At 41.0% G+C, this 24655-nt stretch overlaps 1 protein-coding gene across 5 annotated transcripts in view; it reads left to right on the forward strand.

Annotated features, from left to right (window-relative positions):
* The window catches only part of LDB2 (LIM domain binding 2), a 392824-nt gene extending 368528 nt beyond the window's left edge, over nt 1-24296 (forward strand). Inside the window, exons 6-9 of one of the 5 annotated variants that reach the window (XM_011948824.1) lie at nt 13724-13847; nt 17149-17300; nt 19848-19990; nt 22971-24296. In XM_011948824.1, the coding sequence (XP_011804214.1) occupies nt 13724-13847; nt 17149-17300; nt 19848-19952 (381 nt within the window). In that variant the 3' untranslated portion in view covers nt 19953-19990; nt 22971-24296. Of the gene's footprint in view, nt 1-13723; nt 13848-17148; nt 17301-19847; nt 19991-22712 lie in introns of all 5 variants that reach the window. The other 4 variants (XM_011948825.1, XM_011948820.1, XM_011948822.1 and 1 more) reach the window with 4 other exon arrangements.
* The last annotated feature ends 359 nt before the right edge of the window (nt 24297-24655 follow it).

Genomic DNA, 24655 nt, shown 5'->3' on the forward strand with positions numbered 1-24655 from the left:
TGGGGGTTGGGGGAGTACTGCCTAGTGCTAGAATCCAAAGGTCAGAGAACCTGGAGTTCTGATGTCCAAAGGCAGGAGAAGAAGGGTGTCCCAACTCCAGAAAAGCGAGAGAGAATTCACCTTTTCTCTGCCTTTCTGTTCTATCTGGGCCCCCAGCTGATTGTGTGGTGTCTGCTTACATTGAGAGCAGATCTTCCCCACTGAGTCCACTAACTCACATACCATTCTCCTCTGGAAACATCCTCATGGACATAACAGAAATACCACTTTCCCAGGTTTTTAGGTATCCCTTAATCCAGTCAAGTTGACACCAAAAATTAACAATAACAGTACCCTTGTCATTATATTGGGTCCACCTGGATAATTCAGGCTCATCTCTGCATCTCAAGGGCAGTTGATTAGCAGCTGTAATTCCCTATGCCATGGAACCTGCTGTAGTCACACTTTCGAACCATTAGAATGTGGATATGTCTGCACAGCCACTATTCTCCCAGGTATCCACATTTTCAAGCCTCCCAACTCCAACATTTCATATCTCTCTTCCCTACGTTCCTTTTTCTCTTTGGTACTTATCACTAGCTGACATAGTGTATCTTTTGTTTATTTAATTTATTTATTATCTGTCTCCTTCATTAAAATGCAGTTCCCTCAAGAGCAGCGATTTTCTTTTTTCCTGCTCACAGCACCGCCAGCACCTAGAACAAATACAGATCACATAGTACACATTCAGTAAATAGGCGTTGAATGAATGAATTAGTGAATGAATGAATGAATGAACTACAACCTCTGCCAACTCCATTTTCATACAGTGCTGGCATCATCAACATGAATCTTACTTTTCACCAAACTCCCTTCTAATCCTGGGAGAGGAGATGGCTGCAGATACAAGCGCACGGTGATGAAATGGCCAGGGAGCAATTGAGCAGCTGATTGCTGCGTTATTGAGAAATCGTTCCTTTCCTTTGTGTCAGAGCAGAGCTGGAGAGCTGTTGCCTGGTAGAAGCTCCCAAGAAGGCAGCCAAGAAGACAGCTGTTCTAAATGCAGCCACGCTTTGCGTGCCCAGAACCGAGAGAGAAGACCACATCCCCACACTGATCAGCAGCCCCGAAATCCTCCCAAACAGCAGCCTTAGGGACACGGCCCCAAACCCCAGCACAAAGCTGTCTTTCCAGTCTTGTGGGTACTTATCCCAGGGCAGGAGGCAGCAGTAATCACTCAGTTAGTGTTCAGAAGGGATTATAACTGCATGAACAAGATAGTCATGTTCCTTGGAAACTGTCACTGACAGCTCTCAAGGAACATATCCAAATTCCCTTATTTGCAGTGTTGTAATTATAAAGCTGCATTTATAAATGTTAGTGTTTAAATGTTACCTTACAGTGAGTACCTAGTCTTTTAGGTCCCTGGGAAGAATAACCAATGTGCTCTAAAAGCTGCATATTTCCAGTGAGGCAAGGATGGATGATTGCAAAGGGTTCCTATGCTGGTGGTCAGTCTCCAAGCAGCCATTGTTTGCCTTTTGGAATATTTGGTGCTTTGTTTCACCAAACACATCAAAATGCTGATGCTTTTCTCATGTTCTGGAAACATGGATGAAAGAGCAATATTGCGTTTGACACATTTCAGTTTAATGTAAACCCTAATGGCATTTGCAGAGGGTTTATCACACACAGAATGTTTTTGCCTACATCATCTGTGCCTCTCGGCTCCTCTATGGGGCAGCAAGTGAGGCTTTGATTTAACTGGACCCCTGCCTGCCGTCCACTGCAGCTCAGGCTCTCAGCCCCTCCCTCATACTCTCTTTCCATGATGTGGTGGTTTCCAATGCCATGTTCTCTTGCATTTACACGCATATTTCCTCTGCCTGAGATACCCTCCCTACCTCTGTCTTAGGAATCTTCTCTTTCACCTGGCTGACTCCTAATTCATCTTTGTATGTCTCAACTTAAATATCGATTCCTCGGGCAGCCCTTCCTGACACGTTTTGCCCTTCTTTATTACATGCATCCAGTTTGGAATCCTTGTTTATCACCTGTCTCTCCCTCCAACAGGGAGCCTCAGGGGAGGGAGCTGCAACTTCTGTGTTCACCACTGCATCTCGAGTGCCACTCTCCTTCCTGAGCATATAGAGGGTGCCTGATAAATACTATGTGATACATGCTTGAATAATGTGCCCCAGGTTACTACAGTTATGAAATGGATAAAGCAAAATCTGGTCCGTTTGTTTTCCATCCTACCGCATCCCTATTTCCAAGCATTCATTCCTTCCACAAACATCAGATCTACTGCTTGGTAACTTGAAAGAGAAATAAAATAAACTCACAAGATACAGCCCAGCCCTCTAGTTGTTTAGAGTCTAGTGGGGGACACCCTAATAGTTAATTTTAAGTGTCAACTTAGCTAGGCTGTAGTATTAGTTGCTGTAGGCCTCTCTTACCTACGGTTTTGTTTCCTGCAGTTTCAGTTACCTATGGTCAACCACGGTCAGAAAATATTAAAGAGAAAATTCTAGAAATAAACTATTCATAAGTTTTAAATTGCCATTCTGAGTAGCGTGATGAAACCCCACACTGTCCTGTCTCCCGTCTGGAACATGAATCATCCCTCTGTCCAATGGATACACACTATCTACCCTACCCACCCATTAGTCCCTGAGTAGCCTGCTTGGTTATCAGATTGACTGTCGCAGTATGGCAGTTCATGTGTTCAAGTAACCTTTACTTTAATTAATAATGGTCCCAAAATGTAAGAGTAGTGATGGCTGGCCATTCAGATATGTCAGAGAGAAGCCATAAAGTGTTTCTTTCAGGTGAGAGGTAAAAGTTCTCAACTTAGTAAAGAAAAAGAGTCCTGAAGTGACTAAGATCTACAGTAAGAACGAATCTTCTACCTGTGAAGGAAGATAAAGAAATTCTTGCTATTTTTGCTGTTGTACCTTAAACTTTATTATAGGTATCTATATATAAGTTTTTAAAAACAGTATATATAGAGTTTGGTACTATTGAGAGTTTCCAGCCTGTGGAAACTCTATGGATTTTGGGACCTGGTAACCCGTAAAATCACATGAGCCAATTCCTTAAAATACATATGTACATAAATGCATACATACATATACATACCCTATTGGTTCTGTTTCTCTAAAGAATCCTGACTAATAGTGACAGACAACAGTCAATGTCTGAGGCCATTTAGAGTAATTCTGAGCCACTGGCCTTCATTTTTAGTGCCTTGGCTCAACTGAAGGACAATAATTCACCAATAAGAATCTTTAAAACTTACCAGAAATTTGCTTGTACCTCTCTAGGTGACAGACAGCACTCCGTAGATGTTTGTTAATGATTGTGATGTATTTCCAGGCAGATGATTCCTCTTTCTTTTGTAAACATCTAGCTACTGTGCCCTAGAATTTAGAGATGCTGCTAGAACCCACAAATAGGATATTTGAGGCAATAGCCCAATGGTCAGAACAAGTTATATATACCTTAGACAGAGTGACCAATATTTTTTAGACATCCATTGTATCATTAAAATCTAATTTTCAGGTGTGTGTGTATATATATTTACGTTTCTCTCTATATATACAGAGATACATAGAGTTGTTCTTCAGTAACCATAGGGGTTTGGTTGCAGGACCCACAGACACCATAATCCCCCATATAAAATTGTGTATTTGCACATAACCTTTGTACTTCTGCTCATATATTTTAAATCATCTCTAGATAACTTACAAGGCCTAATACAGTGTAAATGCTAAATAAGTAGTTGTTATACTGCATTGCTTAGGAACTAATGACAAGAAAAGAGTCTTACATATTCAGTATTGATACAACCATCCATTATTTTTAAAATATTTTTGACCTGTGATTGGTTGAAATCATAGATGTGGAACCCCCAGATAAGAAGGGCCAATTGTACATACATGTAAACATGCACACACATGGCAGGGAACATCTATAAAATTTTAACAGATATGTTATGCCAAGTTTCAAAGTGTCTTCTGTGAGCCCTCTGCCCTACTCTTGGTAACAGTCCAATCATAATAAACATGTATAGAGCACTTTCCATAAGCCAGAAACCTAGATAAATACCTCAAATAAATTTGCTTCTTTCTCCTAGTTACCCCACTAGTTAGGTACTAAGGTTATCCTAACTTTGCTGATGGGGAGACTGAAACGCCAAGAGATTAAGTCGCTTGCCCAAGGTCATCCCCTTATTAAGTAGCTGGAGTTTGAACCCAAGCTGAATTTGCTTGCCTAGCCACAACACATGAGACTCCCAGACACCCAAAGTCCTTCATCTTGCATATATTGTCTAATTTCTTATAAATCATGTATGTCAATCAGAGTCCACTCGAGAAAACAAAACCCACACCTGATAACTTAGTAGAGGAAATTTAATATAGCATATGCTTTTAAAGATGTTGGAGATAGACAATCAGAGGAAGATGAAGAAGCACTAAGATTAGCAATTGCCACTCCTGGGGCTAGAAGAACAAAGGCAGAAGGTGTAGGGTCACATGGTGTCAGCTGGAATTGTAATGGATGTACCTGATGACAGCTGCTGAAAAGGCTACCTGAACTACAGAGAAAGCAAGAAATACCCCTCCTTATTTCCTTAACCATAGAGTAGGTTGAACAGGCTCCCTCAAAATTCATATTCCCCTGGAAACTTAGAATGTGACCTTATTTGGGAGTAGAGTCTTTGCCAATGTTATCAGTTAAGGATCTCAGCATGAAATCATTCTGGATTTAGAGTGCACCCTAAATCCAATTACTGGCATCCTTATAAGAAGAGGAGAGAACAGAGACACAAGGGGAAAGGCCATGTGCAGATGGAGGCAGAGATTGGAGTGATGCAGCTACAAGCCAATGAGCCCCAAGGATTGCTGGTGCCACCAGCAGCTAGGACAAGACATGGCAGGATTGTTCATGGGAACCTTCAGAGGGAGCTCAGCCCTGCCTGCTCCTTGATTTCAGATTTCCAGCCTCCAGAATAGACAGAATACATTCCTGTTGTTTTAAGCCACCCAGTCTGTGGCACCAGGATATGGCAGTCCTAAGAAAGTAACACAACCTGCTTCTATCTAATCTCCCCGGGTACCTCCAACTGACCAAACCTCTCCTGAAGCCAGTTGGCAAAGACAGCTGGGAAATAATGTGCAGGGGCTTGTCTCCTGCCATGCAGAGCTGGAAGGAAGGGGCAGGTCTAAGAGCAAAGAGGCAAATAACCTGAGCATTGTGGAAGGGGGTGCCCATGCAGGAAGATATGGCAGAGAAATGATGGCTGTAGCATCAGAGGTAAAGAAAAGAACAGAAGGGGCCTTGAATGGTCTCTTCATGGGCCTAACGGGTGCAGCAGAAATCATGAACTTGGCTAGTCTGACGGGGCTGCCCCCGGGTAGGAAAACAGTCCAAGCACTTCTCCCTTGGGTGGGTCAGAAAAGCAGTCAATGGCCTCCTTCCTGACAGCCTCAAAAGTGAAATCAGGGAAGATCACTCTGGAAGAAGGATGGTCCCTTCAAGACTGGAGTGACAGCTGCTGCCACTCTCCTCTGCCTGAGAACAGAGGGACTCCCTGTCTCCAGGGTTGGATGCGATAACTTTCACGAGTAATCGATTTGCAAACAAACTGAGAAAAGGCAACACATCCCCCGGTTGAATCTTCAGATAAAAGGGAGGATGTTTTGAATTTGACAACCAATCTATCTTTAATCCTATCAGGAAATAAACCTGAATCATAATCTGATGTTTTGGAATTGCATCGCTTCTAAGGGAAAGTGTTTCCTCTATCCCTTGTTTTTCTTCTTTAGAGCAGAGTGAGTTTAGTCATGTGGATGCCTGTTATTCATTCTTATCTGCTTCTTGGTGGGGATTATTTGCTTTTTTTTTTTTTCTTTTAGATTCCATATATTATCTTTTCATTATGTGTTTCCTAATTAGGAGAGACTCCTTCACTCTTAGATAAGAGTTTGTTTCTTAATCTCCCCCCACGACCCCCATCATCTGAGGTCTTTCTAGTACAGATTTAGCCAGAGGAGTAAATTACTGGTGGTGGGGTGGCGGGTAGGGGAGGGCGAAAAAACCTGGCATGTGGAATTGAACATTTGGTATTTATCACTGAATTCTAAATATAGGTTATTATCAGAGACGTTAGCTACTAAAATGCCACGTACCATTGGCCTGATTACTACTCTTTGGGGCATTCATTGTATCTAGTGACCCTAAGACTTGCAGAGACCACATGACTTACTTCCCAAAGAAGCTTCTCAGTCCCATAACACATTGAGCTCCTGGCTCAGTGGGGCTGGCCTTTAAGGCCACAGCACTTCTCATCACAACAGTGTTCATCTTTTGAGTGCTGACCTAGTTCCAGGCTTTTGTATTAAGGGCTTACTTACTTTGTTTCAAACTGTCAGAGATAAGTAGTATTATCCCCATTTTCTAGATGAGGAAACTGAGATTCAGAGAGGCTAAAATTCTTGGCAAAGAACACATAGCTAGACAATGGCAGACTCGGAGGATTTGAACCCAGAAGAATCTGCTTCCAAAACCTACACCCTTTTGCATCACCTACCTCTCTGTGTAGGTTTTGGAACCAGATTCATCTGGGTTCAAATCCCCAAGTTTGCCATGTATTAGCTCTGTGGATCAATACCACTTGCAAAGAGAAACACAAAAACAGTGAAAGGCTTTGAACCTGGTATCTTAGAAGTCATTTAAGCCACTGATATTCAGAGAAGTAGACAGCATAGCACTTTGGAGTTAATAGTACAGGGTTGAAGTCAGAGAAACTTGACTGAACCTCTTCTCTGCCCTTCAAATAGCTGTATTGCCTTGGATACACTGTAGGAACCACATTCTTTATCACTAGTTCTGGATGATTTAATGGGTTTGAGTATGAGTTTTCTCACCTGTAAAAGTGAGCCAAAAGGTGGGAGTGAGGGTTAATGATATAATAATATAAGGTGCATACTCCAGGGATAGACATAGACTAGGCATTCTGTAGATATTAAGTTATGAGTCAACAAATATTTGAGTATACCTAATGCCATGTTAAATGAAAAGAAAAGTAAAACCTAGCTTGCCGTAGATAAGAGGTGAACAAGGCCACAAGAAAGGAAAATTTCTAATGCAAATATAAACACTGGGATGTGCAAGGATTCATGATAAGTGCTATAGAAGCAAACGAGTCCCTTGCAGGATAGGATGGTTGGAGACAGAGGTGGGATTTGAGCTGGACCTTGGAGGACATTAAATGGTTCAGATAGCGTGACTTAGTGTGGGTGAGTGGTTCGCAACAAGTAAAGGAGCTGTCTCTAGAACATAACTCAGCTATGTCACTGGGCATATAGTTTAGTTGATCTGATACCTTTTTAATGCAAAACTTTCTCAATAAAGGAAGCAGTGAATTGAACATGCTTGGCCTCAAGCTCTTTATCCTATTATTGAGATGTAACAAGTCATTTGCAGCCACCTCCTTGGAATAGTACTGATTTAGTTCAAGCGTCAACAAACTTTCTGTGAAGGACAAGATAGTGAGTATTTTTTAACGTGTAGGCTGTCCAGTTACTGAGCTTTGCTGTAGCACAAAAGCAGCTATAGACAGTAAGTAAGCATGGATATTTAGTCCACAGGTCATAGTTTGCCAAATCCTAGTTAAGACGACTGGGAAAGAGGAGAGAAGGCCTTTTAAGCAAGAAAAACAACACAAGCAAAGGTCCGAGCAACGCGTTCACCTAGCAACTCTGCAGAGACCTACATACAAAGAGTAGAAGGTTCAAGGCCATAGGATGTCACACAAAAAAGATGGAATTAAAATGTTGATGGTAGACAGAGCCTACGTTGGGAGATAATAAAATACTGCTTTGTAGTTCACAGCCAAATCTGACAAGCACCACCTGTTCCTGAGATTCAGGCAATGAGATGCCCCAGAAGAATGGGTATGAGTGTGTAGTGAAAAGAATCGAATTTCTCCAGGAGAGCAGAGCTGTCAAATGAAAAGCAAAACAAGAGCAAAACACTGCACTGTCTACATTTGTTAGGCCCTCTGTTAATATGAAAAGGCAGGAATCCTGGGACTGAGCTAAGAGCTTCCTGCCTGACCAGGACATACATATGCATTGTGCAAAGCATTTTGCATGCAGGAGACAATCATTTATTTATCAAATGAACAAATTCATCACTTCAGAGTACACAGGACCATGCCTGATTTGTCTGCCATTAACAAATGACTCCTTGCTATAAATCTGGCCAAGCTATCTATTATCAATCCATCCATCCACTCATTCATCAAGTTCCTGTTGTGATTACAAAATTTCATACCAAAGGGTCAGTGTTGGGGCCAGAATCTCAGGAAAAAAGAGGTCAGAAGCATAGGGGAACAAGCTCAGCCTAAAACATTCACTAAATCTGCAAAAAGATGTCCTTGGAACTTTGCCAGGATGAACAATGGCTTATCTTAGGGATCTTATCTGGACTTGACAGGGACCCCATGTTTATGGGTTTTATATTCAAAGAGTGATCTTGGGCCTTGCTGATCCCTTCCCTTTCCACAGTGTCCTGGGATTCCTCATGATATTCTTCACTCAGGTACTACCCCAGGAAGAAACCAAACAAAAGTGCAAGCCTGCATGCAGGCTGCTGCAGATGTCACAAACATGTTGTCTGTGGCCTCTCTTTTTAGGCAAAGGGAAAAATCCAGTGGGCACTTTGTAGCTGTCCTGGCTGTGCAGATTAATTTTTTCAACATCAAAGGACCATGTGTTATTATGCTCAGTTCTACAATCTGCATTTGACTGGTGTTTTGTGTGTGTTTATGTGGAGTAATGAGGAAAAGGCATATATCTTGTAACCTGGCTCATACTTATTACAAGCAGGAGACTCTTCCTAGAGTCGATGGAAGGGGCTATAGAGGATTCAACAACCACCAGAAATTTTGTACACAATTTGAAAGACAGGCTGCATAGCCTTCACCAGATTCTCATGAGGGTCTCAGACCTCAAAGAGAGTAGGAACGGCAGCTCCCAAAGGATTTGACTAGCGACTAAGGGAACCCACTCCCCAAACCTGCTTCCTGATTTCATTTCATAATGCCCCAGGCCTTTGCTGTTGCCAAGATGCGCTGGCTTACTGCCAAAGAAGACAGGCTCTTATCTGAGTTAGTTCTGCCACCTACAGCACACAGCCCAGCAAAGCCATTGCATCCTTGCAGCAGAGAAGAAGCCTCATTTGCATACATGAATAAGGGGAGGGCTGCCTCTCCAGCCCCAGACTCTCCACTAGAAGAAAAATGACTTTGGGGATTCTTGATTAGCATTCAGAAATGCAAGCTCCTTTGGGGTGGGTTACAGCGATGGAAAGATATTTTCACATTAAAGGGAAAGGGATAAATTTTGAGGATTAGCACCTGAAAAAGAAATGTTGCTGAAAGCCCAGAGAGGAAAGTCACTGCAAAAAAGGAAAAGACAGTGAGTTCAAGAGTCCTCACAATAAGTGTAATGCTCCCATTTCATAGCATGCCCAATGCTAATAGTCCTTTCTAGGTCCACACAGGTCACCCCCACCATCTACCTTGTCATACAGTGAAAAATACTTGCTTTGGAAGAATGTGATTTCCTAAGGCAGGATAGTTTTATTAATATACTTAAAGCAATTTTAAGGATTACCTCTAAGGGCAGAGATTGTGTTATTCTCATTTTTGTGTCCCCAGCACCAAGCAGAATGCTTGATACTTAGGAGGAAGCTCAGTAAATGTTTGTGGATGTAAAGTAAGAGAAATGTCGTTTGTGTTGCAACCTGTGCATGCTTGCTAATATATTATCATAATATCTACAGATTATTAAATAGTCATGCATTAGACATATTAACTCAAATTCTCACAACAGTATATAAGATGGATATTGTTTTGCAGGTAAAACTGAAACCCAGTGTTTTTAAATAACTTACCCAAGGATGCATACATAGTGACAGTCAAAATCCATACCTAGACTTCTTAGCTTGTAAATCTATGTTTGTTCCACTCCACCCATGTATTTTATCTCCAGTGTAAGCTCATTTACAATGAGTGGTAAATGAACCAAATGTAAATAATTTGAAAATGTTGAAAACATTTTTAACTGTTTTAAATACTAAAAAATATACTGTAAAATGTTTCCCAGTCTTTAGGATTTCTCTGAAGTTTTTCTTACCATTCTTGCTTAATAATAGAAGCAAATATCTTCTGACCCTGTGTGGATCTAGCAGTGGTACTTCTTTGAGGGATAACCCAAATCTACTTGCATAGATAATTGTGGAATCTTTCACTCCTTTTGGTCTGGTGAGCGTTGATGGCTTGGAAAGGCAATGAAGTAGTCTGTAACTTACGCTTTGATTTGTAGCAAAGCATCCTTTTTACAATTTTTATTTTAGATTCAGGAGGTACATGTGCAGGTTTGTTACACGGGCATGTTACGTGATGCTGAGGTTTGGGCTTCTATTGATACTGTCACTCAAGTAGTGAACTTACTACCTGATAGGTAGTTTTTCAACCTTCCCTCCTGCTTTTGGAGTGCCCAGTGTCATTGTTCCCATCTTTGTGCCCATATGTACCTAATGTTTAGCTCTCTCTTATAAATGAGAATATGCAGTATTTGGTTTTCTGTTTTTGTGTTAAGTCACTTAGGATAACGGACTCCAGCTGCATCCATGTTGCTACAGAGAACACGATTTTGTTCTTTTTCATGACTGTGTAGTATTCTATGGTGAGCGTGTACCACATTTTCTTTATCCAGTCCACCACTGATGGGCTTGATTCCACGTCGTTGCTATTGTGAGTAGTACTGCAATGAACATGAGTGAAGGTGTCCTTTTGGCGGAAGGATTTGTTTTCATTTGAGGATATACCCTGTAGTGAGATCAGCAAGGAATTCTTAACAGAGGAATGCACACATAGAGTCTTCATGATGTTGGAATATGGAGTTAGCTGTATAGTAATCTTGCCTTTTTCACAGGTTTTTCCATATTAACATTTTAGATTTCAAAAAGGACATCAAAGTAAGCAAGACTGAAGATCCAACATTACTAACCCAGGTCTCATTACTTTACAGCCTGGTTTAGTAGGGTTGGTGTCTTGGCCCCTTTGATGTGCATATTCCTTGTGTTGTTCAGGCTTTGAAATCTTATTGTGTTCCAGAGAAATTGCAAATGTAAGAAAAGTGCAGCTGACCCTTAAATGGGGCGAGTGGTTTAAGCAAGCTTAGGTTAGTAACAGGTACAAACAACTGAAGAATCTTTCTAGGTAAAGATAATTATCATCCTTAGACTTAAGAAGAAAGGAAGAGAACTTCAGAAAATGGGAAGAAGTGAGAAGAGAATGGACTTAGAACTGGACACCACTGGGGTTTGTGCATGTCTTGCTGTCTCTATTATCTATTTGAAAGCCTTGGATATATAGGTTAGTGGACCGCAAATTCTAGTCGTGTTTGTCAGAATTATGTGAGGGCATAGGGATACAAAAGTGTGATTCCTTTTGTTACCTATCATAAGGGTCACTCCTATAACCAAAGACAAATTAACAAGAGAAAAATACAACATATTTATTGAAGCAAAGTTTTACATGACACAGGAGACTTCAGAATGAAGACCCAAAGATACAGGAAAAATGATTCATTTTTATGTTTAGGCTACATGAGGAATGTACAATTGTGATGGACTGTGATTGGACAAAAAGAGTATGACCTAATGGTCACAGTATATTACTCTCAATGTATAGGTATAGTACTCAGGTATAGTACTCTCAATGCAGGTATAGTACTCTCTAATGGGAATAACTGAGTAGGGAAACCCAGCAAAGCCTGTCTGTTCAGATTCTTCTTTGTCTCTCCGCTCAGCACTCCTTCCTCCTGGGTATGGGACAGGATCCTTGCTGGAATGGGGATCTTATGACCTACTTCCAAAGCAGATCACAGAATTTCTTTATGGTCAGCTCTTATACAGAAAGGCAGGGGGACGTTAGAATAATATGTTTAGATTTTATGTCTACCTTTAGCGGAGATGGGTTCTGGTTTCTATGACCTTCCTTGGGGAAGAGGCATTCTAGTTTATATGGCTTGCTGTGGGGGAGAATAAGGGGCAGGAGACACTAGGGCAGGAGAAAGTAAAAGACAAACTTTGCTTTATACAGAGACCTTCACTTGGGGGTATCGTTTTCTGAGCCCCAACAGGAGTATGTAGATTTGGAACCCCACCTCAAGACCCAATGAAACAGAAGTGGGATAGCCCCGAAATCTGAATTTTTAACAGTCAGCCCATTTGATTCTGATGGAAAAGTTTCTTAGACCACACTTCGAGAAACATCGGCATAGGAAGATCCTCCAGACTTTCTAAGAATCACTCTTTAAATGCATCTACTCATTTGAGTTAAACTAGGAACACAGAGATAAAAGGCGTAGTCTCAGCCTTCGAAGAATTCATGGCCTAGTGGTAAAGGCAGACTTAGAAGCAGTTGGTTTCATAGCATGAATGAGTGAGTCCATACAGCAGAAGGAGCTGGGTGCTGTGGAGAACTGAAGAGAGGCACCCAGCTTAGCCTGTGTGGGGAGAGGTGCACGTCTGGGAGGAAGGCTTAACAGAAGAAGTAACTATGTCTTCAAGGATGAGTGAGTATTCTCCAAGAGGAGGGGAGAGAAGAATTCCAGGTAGAGAGAGCTCGGAGGATCAAAAGCAGACTGGCCTCTAGGGACATGTTCAAGATGAGGGATGGCAAAAGAAGAGAGGCTAATAAGGAAGGTAGGCTGATGACACTGAAGACTGCACATCTGTCTTTCATAATAAGGTGATGCTTTTTCACAGAAGAAGGTGCATGGCCAATATTTACATCATTGTAATTGCAATAATGATCAATGTACAATTCCAAATTGTGGTCTCTGTCCTCATAGGTATAGTACTGTCAATGCAGTGGTATTCTGATAAGCTTCCAGTTGAGAAGGAATTCAGAAAAGTCCAAGGCAATCCTAAATGGTTTTATCTTCTTGTTTTCCTCATTAATCTTTGTCATCAGACGTCTTAGACCAAAGTAAGGCTGAAAAAAATCTAACCAAAGGAAGGAACAAGGTGGCTGTATGCAGAACCACAAAAAAAATCCTCCCACACTGAATGTTGACATATGTTATTACAGTATCATCATGTATAAAATACAGATGAGTATATGAATAAAAATAAAATAGCATTCACCATCCACCTTTCTAAGAGTTAAGATCAAAAAGTGCCTGTAGTTTCCACTCTGTTCTCCAGTTTAAAAGATGAATTTCACTACCAATCTGCATAAACTAGCATTGTAACTCACAGCGTGTGCTTATACAAACAAGAACAGAAACCAGAGTAGAAATCGAAGCATGCTGAAAGAGGGTTTTTTGTTTGTTTGTTCGTTTTTGTTTTGTTTTGTTTTTTTAACTAGAGAGAGTTATTTGAATTCAGAATAGAGCTACATATATCCACCCCATTGTCTGTACAGGTGTGTGTGTGTGTGAATCACATTCAGCTGTAATATCATATTATAAATGATAATTAAGTAAATATAGTCAAGTTTTTGTAATATATATTTTTCCTCACATTTATGTAAAGAAAATCAAAACCAGGAAAATAAAAGTATCCTCAAAGCTGTCTACTTGATTCCAGCTGTTAACATTATCTATTGTAATTAGTATTATAAAGTAGTGAAATGCCAATGTCTTTGAACTTCTTGCAGTTGTGTGTAATATTGGAGCCAATGCAGGAATTGATGTCGAGACATAAAACTTACAACCTCAGTCCCCGAGACTGCCTGAAGACCTGCTTGTTTCAGAAGTGGCAGCGGATGGTGGCTCCGCCAGGTACACCCTCATTCTTCACTCTCTCTCTCAATTCGTTTTCAGAGGTGTCTTCTAGGGATGAAGTGATGTGAAAAGGAGGAAGGTGATCATGAATGTAACAGGTCAAGTAGCTTATTAGGGATATTCTGACCATGGTTGTGGACATAGAGACAATGAATTTGTGACATGCGAACATCCTTAAGAATTATCTACAGTCTCCTTGCTTACCAGATTAGGACCTGCAACTCAGAGAGGTAAAATGACGTGTTCAAGGTCATCAAGAAAGGTCATTGGCAAAGTTGAGATCAGAGCCAGGGGTCCCTGTCTCCCAAGCTAGTGGTTCTTCCACTGAGCCAGATTGCTGGCTTTTCACAGCCTAATGTTTTAGGTTTTTTGTTTTTTTAAGAATGGTAGAAATTATTAAAAAGAAGGAAGAAACGGAAGATAAGGAGGAAGGAAAGGAGAAAAAAACGGATGGAAAGAAGGAAGGAAGAAAGAACAAAGGAATGAAGGAAGAAAGGAATGAAGGAAAAATGAAGTTTGCTCTATTTTTAAAGATATATTGTATCAAAAGTTCTGATCATGAAGAGAATACATAAGCCATTCCATTTCCCTCACTTCCCTAGAATGCAGTTTAGATACTACAGTCTCCTGCTGGGGTTCTGAAATTACCGCTTCAAGTCATCATTAATTGTCTTCCTATCTAATACACTTTCACTCCCAGGCGTGTGTTGAGCCTCATTGATCATAAAAGCAAAACGTATCCCTTCGCTAAAAATTATTTTTATAAAGAGTAATTATTAACACGAGGCACATAGCTTTCTGAATCACAAAATATAATGGTCACCTTCGGCTGGTAATTGGCCAGGGGTTTTACATAAAATGAATATAGCAAATTTAATCAAGTACATATTTAGAAAGCTGAGAAAATAAGTGTTATTTTATGTAGAATAGTTACATCCCCATCTTATGGGAATTTTAGACTTTTGGAATATTATTTTTCAAATATATTAAATGTGCTTAAATTGGCTTTATTTTTTCTTTCAATGCTAATAAGACTTTACAGAAAAAAAGTAATCCGCTCAGCAAATGCTTTGAGCACCTATATTTTCTAACATAGGTGTATATAATTAATATATTATTCATTAATTCATTCAATAATTATTTATTGAGTTTTACTAGGGTCCAGACGTGGTTCTAGCCACTGGGAGTTACAACACTGAATAAAACATGCAAAAATATTGAATCCTTACCATAACTTTAAATATATTATCTCCATTTTCTATAGTGTGCTCTGAGACTTAGGGTAGTAATTTGACACAGCCAGTCTCATGGCTAACAAATGAAGGAGGACTGTGTCACAAAAAGGTTTTTATATCTCCAAAGTCCATTATTTTACTACCACAGCCACCTACTGTTAATGGGAATAGTCCAGAGTTTGCATTTTAGGTACATTTGCCCCAATGTCATGTCAAATTACAAATTTAAAAAGTACCAAATTGACACTCTTAAGGTCAAAGAAAGAAGATGCTTGTCAGCAGTGGGCCTGAGTATCTGCTGGACTTTAGAATGTCCTCCTCAACCCTTTATTCAACTCCATGACCTGGAACAGTTCTATATCCTGTTCCTCTCATCCTTCAGAACAAGCACCCAGAACTCAATGGAGGAAAATGATAGACCATTTGATGAAAATCTTTAAGCATAAGAGAAAAATATTTACGAACGATAAAAAAAAGTAGATAAGTAGAAGTCAAAAGTCAGAAGTCAGGGATACTCTTTGGACTAAATGGTCTTTGAAATGAGCCTTAGAGGAAGATCCTTCCCATTGTCCAGCAGAAGCAGCATAGGTGTTTTTTATTTTTATTTTTTTGGTTTTATTTTGTCTTGCTTTGCTTTGTTTTTGAGACATGGTCTTGCTCTGTCACCTAGGCTGGACTGCAGTGGCACAATCATAGCTTACTGCAGCCTCAACTTCCAGGCTCAGGTGATTCTCACACCTCAGCCTCAAGAGTATCTGGGACCCCTGGTGCATATCACCACACCTGGGTAATTTGTATGTATTTTGTGCAGATGGGGTTTCACCATGTTGCCCAAGTTGGTCTCAAATTCCTGGGCTCAAACAATCCACTAGCCTCATCCTCCCAAAATGCTAGGATTATAAGCATGAGCCATGGCACCCGGCCAGCATAGGTGTTTTAAGAAAATTTTACAAGGCCCTCTTATTTGGTTCCAGTGTGGCCCTGAGTTGCCTTCTCTCCATCACAGTCAGGTCTAAAATAGAGTTAGCAAAAAGGATGCTCTTACTTGCCATTTCCAACTTATTCAGTAACTGGCAGGAGAAGGCTTCTGAAACTTTCTCATTTATGAAACAAATATTAAAATAATAGTTCCTAACTAATAGGATTTTTTAAATATAAAATAGTGCATTGGAAACATTAAGAATAGTGACAGGCATTGCATAATGTTCTATACCTTATAAGTTACAAACAAATAAATAAAGAATATTTATCTTGCCACATTTTACCTTGGGTCTCTGTATTTGCATTAAAATGTTGCCCCATCCTTCAAGTCCAAAATATTTTTCTCTATTTCTGAATAGGCCTTTCTTTAAGAGGTCTAGTTTCCCCTCAGTAATATACTGGCTATACCATATACTCAGACATATTTTTTTCTAGCAATTTTGGAATTAATAGCATTCATTAGACAGCAGGGCCCAAACCATGGGTATTCCTTCTGAACTTGGGAATCCCTAAGCTCCATATCCACAGCTGATGGAACTGACTTTACTTGAGAATTCTATAAAGGTATAATAGAGGTGGGCTGCAATACAACATTTTACCAGTAGATGCTGCTGTTGCACACTGGCTCACGAATTTGGCTATCTAAAGTTCCTACTTCACTTGTACCTTGGAGGTACCCTAGGGATCCCAGGAGTCCTCTCTTTGTTTTAAAGAGAAGATACACCAGAGGAAAAAAGTTTCCCAAATTTTCTAATGGCAAAATATTTTAAATCCAATTAAGAAAGTGGTACTTGTAGTTACACCCCTAAAAAATATTTTTACAAAATTAAATACATATCATTAGAACAATGAAATAAAAATTATTTGATCTACATACAAAGAAAAGAGTGTCACATATTTTGTGCTAAAAATACATCTACAGTTTTCTCCTTTTATTCTTTCTAAAGCTATAAAAAATGGAAAATGGTTTAAATATTCTACTCTTAAGTTTACAAAGACAGCTTCCTTAGAGGAACCATACTGATGATTGCCTTGTTGCTTTTGCCCTAGAACTGATCCTTCTTCCCTTTTCCATATTGCAGCAGAACCCACAAGGCAACCAACAACCAAACGGAGAAAAAGGAAAAATTCCACCAGCAGCACTTCCAACAGTAGCGCTGGGAACAATGCAAACAGCACTGGCAGCAAGAAGAAGACCACGGCCGCAAACCTGAGTCTGTCCAGTCAGGTACCTGTAAGTCTCGCTTTCCTCTTAGGCCCAAAATCCTAACCACCTGCTTCCTACTCAGAGGGCCCAAATTAAAGTCTCTTTTCACTGAAAAAAAAAAAAAAATCCTGGGCAGGTTGGAGGTGGGGGAGGGAGGAAAGACAGGGACAGAGGTTGGGATGGGAGGGAGGAACTCTGCCATGGAAACCTTCCCCTGCAAACTGGGAATTAGAAAGGAATATTAAGAGTCGTGCTGCAATGGGACCTGAATTAAAAAGCCATCAGAGTCACAGACAGGAGATATGTCACTTAAGGTTTAATTAAAATATCACTTAGCAGCATGCCTGGTGGCATATTAGGGCCTCTCAGCACCATCATTGGAGACCCTGTGCTCCACTGGAAACTAGCTCCCAGCGGCTCAGCCCCATATTGTAATTTGACTGGGCCTTCCCCAACATGGGCGTCCTCTCTTATTTTAAGACTCAGGTAATTAACCGGCAGCCACTAAAAATGCAGCTCAGAGAAGCTCTCTCTTAGCCCTTTTCATTAGTTAAGGGGGAGGATCAGCCTCTGGTTTGGTCTCAACTCTCTCGAACCCTTGGCCCTTTCTTTCATTTCTTGATCTTGACAAAGGCCATTAGGAAGGGGACTTCTTTGAATTCCAAAGCTGACAGCTGAGGGTAGTCCCATATAGTGAAAACTGCACAGGAACTCTCTTCATCTTATTCATTCTTTGTGAATTCTGTCCCTTCTGCCTAAATCCCTCCCATCGCCTAACTCCCCAGCCCCTTATTAGACTATCTCCTTTAAGTCCTTAGCTCCTTTAAACTGCTTCTGTTCCTTCTCTGCTGTCCCTGTCATACCACCCTGTCACCAGGTGTTTGGCCATCAATCAATCAAATCCTGAGATTTTCTTAGTGCTTCGTGGATACCTTTTAGATACTCTGTTTTCCAAAGATGCCCTATTTCTTGTTACATCCCTCAACTAGTACAATTTCACCTTTTCCGTCTTTCCCACGTTTTTCCCCCTCACCCTTCTTGCTCTCATCCTTACCCTTATTGTTCTGATCCTGTTCCATCGCTTCCATGTGGGAGTGGACCTTTGCACAGGGATTCCTCACTTACTTCCAAGTGTGTATTTCAAATCTGCCCCCACCCACTTGTACCTACTTTCCATTGGTCAGTTCTCTTTGGCCAAAACTAACCCCATCAGTACCCTGAGGATTCCTTGGGCCATTGTTTCTCTTCTCCTATCTCCCACAGACAGGGGGTATAATTTTCATTCCCATTGCATTAGAAAGAAGGGGTCATGGGGAGAATGACCAGCCTAAAATGGAAGGTACCATGTTACATTTTACAAAGTTACAAATTGCAGTCTTCAAATAATGAAAATAGTCTCCAGGTGGTCCTCCACTTTGTGAGCTAGGCTTTACACCTATTACCTCTGAAGCTCAGGGGGAAAAAGCTAAAAGAGGAAAACCCCAGTCTCTTTATTAAAAAAGTATCAAGTTATACCCACTCCTGGTGAAATTTTGAATAGAGAAAATGGCCTGACTTAGATAAATCAGCTGAAAAAGTGTACACAGGAGCCCACTTATTTATCCAATCCTGGAGTTAAACGCAGTAACATTCGTTAGTTTCCTCTAGCAAATAGGAAAAAGTGCATCTCAGAGGATTCTGGAACGGTGACATAGCTACTTAAAGGCGCTGTAGCTGCAAGAATCCCAATCAGTTTAGCAGATGTTTTCTGAGCTCCTACTGTGTGCCTACACTGTGCCAGGTAGCAGCAATACCAAGGTGAAAAACAATAACAAAGCCCTGTCATCGAAGAGCTCACCGTCTAATCTAGGGATGGCAAGGACATTTTCTCTCTCCTGCCAGCCCTCAGAGTATGGTATTGAGGAGGATTCTAAGGTCTAGCCTGGGTTTGGTGGGCCATCCATTAGTGATATCTGACATGGTTGTAGAAGTTGAGAGTAGCAGCTTACGTGTCATATATTTTGACACATATGGACTAGTCAGAATCATTTCAATTTCATTTGAAAAAGGATATAGCTTCTGTACTCTGTTATGCTCCTGTCTTCCAAGTCAACAACTGTATTTTACTGGAGGTTACCTGTATCCAGAGGGTTTTTAACATGTTGAGACCCTTTGGATTTTGTGTGATTAAAAGCAAGGCACCGTTAGGAAGTGAAAGTTGAATTTCAACACTATCTCCACACCATGCAGTTAAAGATGTTTTAATAAAGTAAAATTGTCAGATGTCACAGAGAGACAGAAAGGACAACCAGATTAGGAAAATGTACAAATTCATATGTGTCCTGGAGTTGAATAGACATTAAACGATAAGCGTTGGATGACTTGTGGTGACATCTTTTAACCCTGTCTACTGAGTTATCAACACTCTTCTACTGGTTAACTAGAGATGCCACCTGCAGGCATCCACTGTCTGGTCCAAAGGCATGTACCACTATGACCACAGCTGTGGTCTGTGTAGCTGCTGCGGCAGCGATGTGTGTGTCTGGCGAGGGCTAGGGTTTAATCCTTGGATTCTGCTTCTCACTCCATGAGCAGGGGCTAGGAGCGATCCCGAACTGCAGCCTCAACCCTGGGAGGGATGGAGACCTGTGTCATTCAACAGCAGTGACCCCTTCTGGCCAATTTAAGGAGAAGCATTGAGGGGCCCTGAAAGGAGTCACTTCCAGTCCTCCTCAGAGGTTGGTGGTCTTTGCACGGGGGATTAGTGAGAAGATGTGAAGTGGGTGAAAACTGGTGGCACCTCTGGGCTTCCAGCGAGGAGCAGAAGTTGGCCTTGTGGGGAGCTGAGGGCATATGGACCTCTCTCAGATGGCTTGCTGTTGCCTCTCGTGGACACACAGGATAGAGATGGGAAGGAAATGTACTCTCACTGCCAATGTTGGGGGGATTTTTAACAAAATGGGGGGAAATGTTGCTAACAACCCCTAAGTAGAGGCAGCCTAGAATGCGCATCATGCTTTATTTATTTTGTGTGAGAATAACAAATCCAGACTACCAGAGCAGATAATCACTATCCTAGTCTAGTGGCTTAGAAGAACCAATAGAAATGTGCACATAAATTTATAAGTGGCCTTAACTGTCTATGTGCATATGAAGCCCTTAACTTGCCATTTGTCAATTATGTACACACACACACATATACATATAGACACACACACGCTCTCTCTCACACACACACAACTACATATCTAGCTAGGGATTTTTTTATATAATTAGTAAACCATATGTGACATCCCTTTGAAATTTAGTACATTTAAAAACACCTATGCCTAGACATCTTTTCCAGTTGCTCCTAGAACAAAGATTCAACAAACAGATTACAAGCCTATCGGCTCCATTGGAAATGATTCAAACCATTATGTTCATAGTACTTTCCTTGAATAACTGTTGTTTTCTAATTCAATGAATGCATTTGGAGTGTTGGGAGCTTTTCTTTTAATATCATGCTTAAGTTGGCTGCTTTTTATTTTCCTCCTCCTCTTTCAAATTATGCTTTCTCATTTTCTCCCATCCTCTCTCGATGACTTTGGAGTCACGATACTAATGCAGACCCATGTGGTTGGTTCTAACATCCTTCTCCTGCCCTGCAACGCCTTATGCATGTGTTTTCCAAGCCCTTTAAGTGTGCTGGACACAAGTCATGAAATGAGATTAACCCTCATGTCATGCTCTGTACAACCTAGCCCTATTTTTCCATCTCCCTTTGTTCTTGATCGTAAGTGTCATCTCCTAATTGCCTATAACTCAGTGGCACTCTTTTATCCTGAACACCCCCCCCAACAGGTAACATTGCAGCTGCCCAGCTAACCAAATACCATTCACGTCTCTGCGGTGGCCATATTCCATCTAAAATCCTGTCATCCTTTCTGCCAGTCAGGACAGTATCTACTTTGTATCTCACCTTAACAGTCTTCGTGAGTCTCCTTCCATGTCACTGTCATTTCTGGTTCTTCATTGCATAATAAATAAATAAATCTTGGAAGCACAGAGCTGAATATCCCCTGGCATTTTTATTGCTGGGTTTACCAAGCTCACATTTTAGTCACTTACTCCATTTGGGACATTTCTTTTTAAAATCATTTTTATCTATTCACAAGAATGATTAGTCAGAAAACATAGTTTGGAAACCTATTAATTATCTCCCCTAACTCAAGAATGGTGGGGAGCAGAAATAGATAAAACAAGGTTTTCCATTGTAAAAGACTAGGGGATAGCTAAGGGATTTGTTCAGTGGGCGCTTTGAAAATTCTAGAAGGGATTTAGAGATCCCACTGGCCCTTCTCCCGATGGTAGGCAGTATTCTATTCTACTGCCCCAGGAAAACCTTCTCTGGGCAAAGCTCTAGTAAAAAAGAATTTTTGCGCAGTTGTCGAAACATTTTATTGAATTAGCCTTTCTACTGGAAACCCCACCCTCTCATCTCCGAAAGCATCTGGCTAGCCCTACTTTCTCTGGCCTCAGTGGAGGCTGATCACAGTTGGTCACTTTCCTGAAGTTACTGCACTTTTAAGTGGAGTATTGCTCAGAGCCTGCCCAGAAGAATCCACCTGACAGATGTCCTGTCCCATGCCAAGGTCATTCATCAACCCATATGGTCCCCTTTGAGCAAAGAAGCTGGAGCTCTGCCCCATGATGTGCATTCTTCTTCCCCATCCCTGGGCCTCTCCAGCTGTGGCCTCCCCATGCTCCCAGCTACAGTAGGTGGCTTACTTATTTGCATGGAAGGACAATTTGTACTTAAAAGAGTGATTAGATGGATTCTTCTTGCACGCTTCCATCTCTGATGACTACCAGCTTCATCAATGTAATTGTAATTAGCGTTCTTCATCTTCCTTTTATGGCACCAGCTGGACAGACTGGTTCTCTTTACTGCCCAGATGGGTGGCAGGGTTGCCTGTGTGGTGATAGGTGACAGGCACCATGAAATAACAGATGGTAAATTCAGGGCTTGTTGGCAATCAGCAGGTTTTTGCTAATGACTTAATTAGCTATGCAAATTGTCAAATCAGTGTGAACATTGTTTTTATCGAAAACTTTACCTAAATTAATTACCATAATTAAGTAGCAGAATGTCAAGGATACTGGCTGCATAAAAGGGCCTGGCTGAGTAGAGAAAAGAGAGATTCTGTCTTCAATTAAAATGTATATCATCCCTGGGACAGAGAAAATACCGTTTGGAATGAGTTGTGTGAATATTGCAGAATTGCACCTTATGTGTGTCTCTGGTCACTGCTAGTTTCCAAAGCCACTCACAGGCCCTACATAAAAGTGGAAGATTTTTTGAGGTATTGAGAAGCACCCAGCAGAAGGTTCCACAGTCCTCTCAAAAGTCCCCAATGTCGGCAAGTTGAAAGCATGGATTTTTTTAATTTTGAAAAATACATTTTTTTATTTCTGCAGATTGCTAGCATTGCTCGTTCTCCAGTGTCAGGCTGCGCACTAAGGACATAAACTCGCGTGGTTGTTACACATCAGGAGGCGATGTTTATTTCCTGTAGAAATCAAATATGCGTCTCGGCCCCCGACATTGAGACTTGACCCCGTTGTACAGTACACGAGTGTGTCTGTCCTAGATTCCCCGACTCCTCCCACTGTTATTTTAAGCTGACCTTCTCTCTCCCAAGGTTTCCCTGTAATAATGTCAGCTGCTGTTCACAGGATGTGATGGTGGTAGGAGAGCCAACTCTGATGGGAGGTGAGTTTGGGGACGAGGACGAAAGGCTAATCACTAGATTAGAAAACACGCAATATGATGCGGCCAACGGCATGGACGACGAGGAGGACTTCAACAATTCACCCGCGCTGGGGAACAACAGCCCGTGGAACAGTAAACCTCCCGCCACTCAAGAGACCAAATCAGAAAACCCCCCACCCCAGGCTTCCCAGTAAGATTATCGGCACCAGAATCCACTGTCAATAGGCCCGTGGGTGATCATTACGATTGCAGATCTTTACTTACAGGAGAGGAAACAGAAGAGATAAAAACTTTTCCATGCAAATATCTATTTCTAAACCACAATGATCTGATTTTCTTTCTTCTTTTTTTCTAATTGAGAGGATTATTCCAAATAAGCTTCCATGACCCTTCCTTGGAGGCCTTCACAGGTAATACAGATACTGGCACTGATTGTAATTAAAACGAGAGAAAACTCTAGCGCATCTTCTGGCACGGTTTTAACAACGTGTTTGTGTTGAATTTCCTTTTTATGCATCAAACGAAGGCCATATTGTCCATAAATGCTCAGTGCTCAGGATCTCATTAATATGCCGAACCTAACTACAGATGACTTTTTAATATTGTAAAATATTTTCTGCTTTTTGACTTGCATCTGAGAGTTTCTTGTTTCAGTAAAAAAAGAAAAGACAAAAAAATCAGCTTTGGAAAGTAATTTAAACGTACCTTTATTTTTTTTTTCTTTATGTTTTCTTTCATTGGGCAACAGCTAAGAGGGCCCAGCAAGGTAATTTATGGTGGAGCTGATGATGTCAATTGGTTCTTAAGTCTTGAGTCGACTCAATTTAGCCCAAGTGCTGAAACAAGAAATGTCATTTTTTTCATCAAAGACACCAGGACAGATTTTTAAGTAAAGAAAGACAGTTGGACCCTTAAGAATTTATGCATTTGTAAAGTTGCTGTTGATCCAAATATTTTCAAGCCATTGGTTTTGTGGGAAGTTTAATAAACCTGAAACTTTTGTGTGTTTTTAAATTGTACCTGAGTTGACCATCCTTTCTTTTTATAGTATATTTCTTGTATGATATTTTGTAAAGCTCTCACCTGGTTCTTTTATGGGGACTTTTCGTTTTTGGGCAACTCCAGTGTATTTATGTGAAACTTTATAAGAGAACTAATTTTTCCATTTGCATATTAATATGTTCCCCCACACATGTAAAGACACAGTGGCTCCGTGTGTTAAAAACAGCTGTATTTTATGTATGCTTTACTGATAAGTGTGCCAATAATAAACTGTGTTAATGACCAAAGCAAGTGAATCTGGCTATTTGTGTGAGTACGTGTGTAGCAATCTGCTCACAATTATGAGAAGTATTGAGCTTAGATTCATGGTCCAGACTCCAAACGAAGTGAAACTGTAAAACCTGTGTGAAGTAAGTTCACTGTGCGCTGGCTACCAATTCGTCTGAGTCTAGTGAGCCAGAAGACACTCATGTGCAACAAATTACACGGAGCAGGTTTATTACTTACAGACAGGCAGCAAGAAACAACAGAAGCCTAGGAATCATGGGACATAGTCCCCAAGGCTCAGAAAAGCTGCCCAGGGCAGACGGAGTCTCAGCTGTGATGCAAAGCCCCATTTGCACCACAGCTGAGGGACCCTGGAAAG

Source organism: Colobus angolensis, unplaced genomic scaffold, assembly GCF_000951035.1.
Source record: "Colobus angolensis palliatus isolate OR3802 unplaced genomic scaffold, Cang.pa_1.0 Scaffold284, whole genome shotgun sequence".
NCBI classification, from domain to species: Eukaryota; Metazoa; Chordata; class Mammalia; order Primates; family Cercopithecidae; genus Colobus; species Colobus angolensis.